Source organism: Trypanosoma conorhini, assembly GCF_003719485.1.
Source record: "Trypanosoma conorhini strain 025E chromosome Unknown Tco_14.4_contig_01209, whole genome shotgun sequence".
Classification (NCBI taxonomy): Eukaryota; Euglenozoa; class Kinetoplastea; order Trypanosomatida; family Trypanosomatidae; genus Trypanosoma; species Trypanosoma conorhini.
In genome coordinates, this window is record NW_021705300.1 from 1 (window position 1) to 3,289 (window position 3,289).

At 64.0% G+C, this 3,289-nt stretch overlaps 3 protein-coding genes across 3 annotated transcripts, besides 1 other annotated feature; all 3 read left to right on the forward strand.

The window, feature by feature from the left end:
- On the forward strand, window positions 1-622 carry Tco025E_09645 (surface protease GP63; the record flags this gene model as incomplete). Its single annotated transcript, XM_029376456.1, has 1 exon — window positions 1-622. A coding segment is annotated over one exon (622 nt), but the record flags the coding sequence as incomplete, so codon positions are not given.
- Window positions 623-1,082: 460 nt separating this feature from the next.
- Window positions 1,083-1,125: a microsatellite.
- Window positions 1,126-1,326: 201 nt separating this feature from the next.
- Tco025E_09646 (uncharacterized protein) lies at window positions 1,327-2,067 on the forward strand (the record flags this gene model as incomplete). Its single annotated transcript, XM_029376457.1, has 1 exon — window positions 1,327-2,067. The coding sequence occupies one exon, from the start codon at window positions 1,327-1,329 to the stop codon at window positions 2,065-2,067; it is 741 nt and encodes a 246-aa protein (XP_029223437.1).
- Window positions 2,068-2,569: 502 nt separating this feature from the next.
- Window positions 2,570-2,899, forward strand: Tco025E_09647 (uncharacterized protein; the record flags this gene model as incomplete). The annotated part of the gene is made up of 1 exon (XM_029376458.1): window positions 2,570-2,899. One exon carries the CDS (start codon window positions 2,570-2,572, stop codon window positions 2,897-2,899), a length of 330 nt encoding a protein of 109 aa, XP_029223438.1.
- Between the last annotated feature and the right edge of the window lie 390 nt (window positions 2,900-3,289).

Consider the following 3,289-nt stretch of genomic DNA (forward strand, 5'->3'; position numbering starts at 1 on the left):
GGGCGGGAAGCTAAAGTGCCCGAAGTACGAGGAGGTGTGCACCATCGCCGCCAACGGCAGCAGCCTCGTCATTCCGCGCGTTGAGGAGGAGGGCGACGCCGAGGGGAATCCGGAGGAAGACGCAGCGGAGCAGGAGGAAAAGAATGACGAGGAGGAGGCGGAGGAAGAGGTTCCGGCACTTGAGCCACAGCGTGCAGAGTTGTCTTCTGGAACTGCGGGCATCGATCTTTCGAATCCGAAGGCGGCGGCGGAGGTTGGGCCCGGCACATTGCCGGCTGCTGAGGCGCAGGGGCCCGCAAATGGGCCTGACGGTCCCGCCCGCTCCGCTGCTGCCTCGCCGCCCTCCGCTCCCGCCGCCCCCTCACCGGACGAGGCCGTTGCCGCAAAAGAAAGCGACGCGGCGGGAGCGGCGGGAGCAGCTGCTGCGGCCCCCGATTTGCCTGCGCCGCCCACCCCGACACCGGCGGCACCCGTCAACGGCAGCGCCGTGCAGAAGAAACTTGACGGGGCGGCGCAGCAACTCGGAGGCGACGCCGGTGCGGCTGCTGCGGCTGTTGGCTGCAGTCACTTTCTGCTGCTCGCCGTGGCCGCCGCGGCTGCAGTGGCGGTGTTGTCGCCTTGAGCCGCGGCAGGAACGGCGGCGGCTGGGCGCCAACAAATTGCGGCGGGGGAGTAATGAATATACACACACACACACACCTGTGTGCCCCCCGTGGAGCCCCGCACTCAGGCCGCAGTCAACCAGCAGTAATAATACGATGCACACACTCACTGCGCTACCCTTGTTTGCTTTTCGAAGGGTGGAAAATAACAATTATTGCTTTGCTTGCCAGTGGCCGCAAAGCCGATATCTGTGTGTTGGGCGGACTTGCTTTGCGTGGAAACTGTGTGGGGGCACAAAATAAAAAATGAGTGCGAAGAAGGCAAATCCCGGCATCACATAAATATACATGCACGGGTCTGGTGCTGGGGGCGGGAGAAGGGGAACTCAATGCACTCTGAAGGGTGCGAGGGTGTGTCGGTGACTGTTCCGCCGCGGAACAGGAGCGAATGCCTCTGCTGACGCATTCAATACACATGGGCTTTTTCGTTTTCTTTTTTTGCTACCTCTTTCTTTCTCTTTTTATCACTTCCTCGATTGGGCTGTGTGGGAACAGAGAGAGAGAGATGGAGGGTGTGCGTGTGCTGGTCGTCCCACGTGTTGCTGCGCGTCCCCACTGCTCGGTGGACGCGCCCCCACGCTTCGGATTCACTTCACGGGTTTGTTTATTTTGTTTTGTGTGTTTGTTGCTTGACTGCACCCATTGCGCGGGCTGCTGAAGTGTGATGTGTATGCGTGTAACACAACCTTCGGGCGTCCTATCTCTCCTTCTCTCTCTCTCGCTGAATGTGGCTGCGTGGACTCGTGTGTCTGTGCCTATTTTTTGTTTCTATCTCCCCCTCTCGTTCTCCTTTTGGCTGGTGGTGGGTGTTCAGCCGCAGCGCAAGCCAACGACAACTGCGAAGGAAGGAACTCATGTGAGCAATGCCTGGGAGACGCGAGGAAGGAGTTCGCGCTGCTGCGGGGGCGCTCTGCATGTGCTGCGCCGCAGGGCCGGCGTCGGTGGGGGTCGGGGCCCGCCGGCGGGACTCGACAGCCCGCAGCGCAGCGCGGAAGGGCGGAGGAGGCACCGCCGCGGCCACAGTGAGCCGTTGACCGCACGGTGGAGGGAGTGTGCGAGTTTGTGCTCAACGCGAAGTGGAGCCACGTCTTGGGGTTTCCTGCGGCTGAAGGGAGGGGGAAGTGGCGGTGCGGACGGCGGTGGAACGGGGCCACACTCACCAACGCAGTCGGGGGCGTGCACGGTGCAGGGGACAACTCCTCCACTGCGGGACAACGTGGAGCAGCTTCGTGCACCGCGTCCCAGCCTGACGGGACTCGCCTCCGCGGAGGGCTGGCCGTGCCCGCTGAGGGAGGGAGGGAAAATTGCCGGCTGCTGCGTTCACCCTGCGGTGGGGGCGGGTGTGGCGGATTGTCAAGGGCGGTTGGGGAGGGCCGCATCACACCAAAGGGCCAAAATTGTTTGAGGTGAGGCGGCGTGTCTTGATTGGGGCGCCCGGGGATGGGGGCTCGGTGGTGGACGAGTGCCGGCCCCTACCCCCTCCACCGGCCGCTGCACCGCGATGAATGCCCGCTCCACTTTGCTCTCTGCTGCCTCGGAGGCGAGTTGGCGGAAGTGTTCGGCACGGCCACGCAAACGGCGACAGGGCACGAGGGCGAGCTCGAGATCCGAAGTCGTGTGAGCGACTTGTCGTGGCGGGCAAGAGGGTGTGAGTTGTCTACGATGCGCCAGAGGAGCGAGCACCGCTGCCGTGGGTAAACTTACGGCCTTGTGGGTGGGGCATGATTGCGTGTTGGCGTCCGCAAAGGGAAATAACTCGAGAGCATTGGCGATGCGACTGCATCTCTGCCTCGCCCCACCATGCGCTGCCGCGACGAGGAGAAGGTGACTGCGAATTGTGCCCGGCGGACGCGCGCCACCAGCCCGCGCAGGAGCAAAAGAAGTAGTGGGAGGCGGTCGCGGGTCGCATGCAGCTTGTCGGCCCGCTGCCGCGTGGCATCTTCAGTGCGGCTGCGTTCAGTGGGCGCACTGCGGCGGGTGACGGCGCCCTGCAGGCGACCGACGCCCCGGTTGCCGAAGCCGACTCCTCTCGTGAAGGCGAGAAACTGTGGGGTGCGGGGAATCCGTTTCGGAGGGCTGAGAAGATTGAGCGGGAGTGTGGCGCACACGGTGTGGAGGCCGTGCGCTACACAAATGTGTGTTGCCTCTTTGTTCTTAGAATGGGGACACGTTTGTGTGGGGGTTCTGGGCCCCAGCGAGGGCCTCTCGCGGCTACGGCGTGCCGCTCGCCTTCCTGAAAAGCTCCAGAAGCCGCGTGCCCCGGACCCACACACGCACACACGCTGGGGGAGGAGGGCCTTCTGCGGGCACGGCAGAAAAAAGAGGGAGGGGCTCGCGGGGCTGCGGCCGCCAACGGGACGGCGTGCAAGGCGCTGCGTGTTGCGGGCGGGTCCGGCGTCGCGTGCCGGGGAGGGGCTTAGCGATGTGGGCGCCGCAGGAGCCTTCAGGCCGCGAGGGTGGACGGACGCAACATGCGGGGAGTTGCGCGGGAGCGGCGGGCGAAAACGCTCTGCTCTTGTGCGCCTCCTTTTTTTTTACTGTTTTTTTGAGTTCTCCGAGGGCGGGGGATGAATTTGTTTGGGCTGCGGTTGGCTGCGGCGGATGCGCAGCACAACACTACCGCCAGC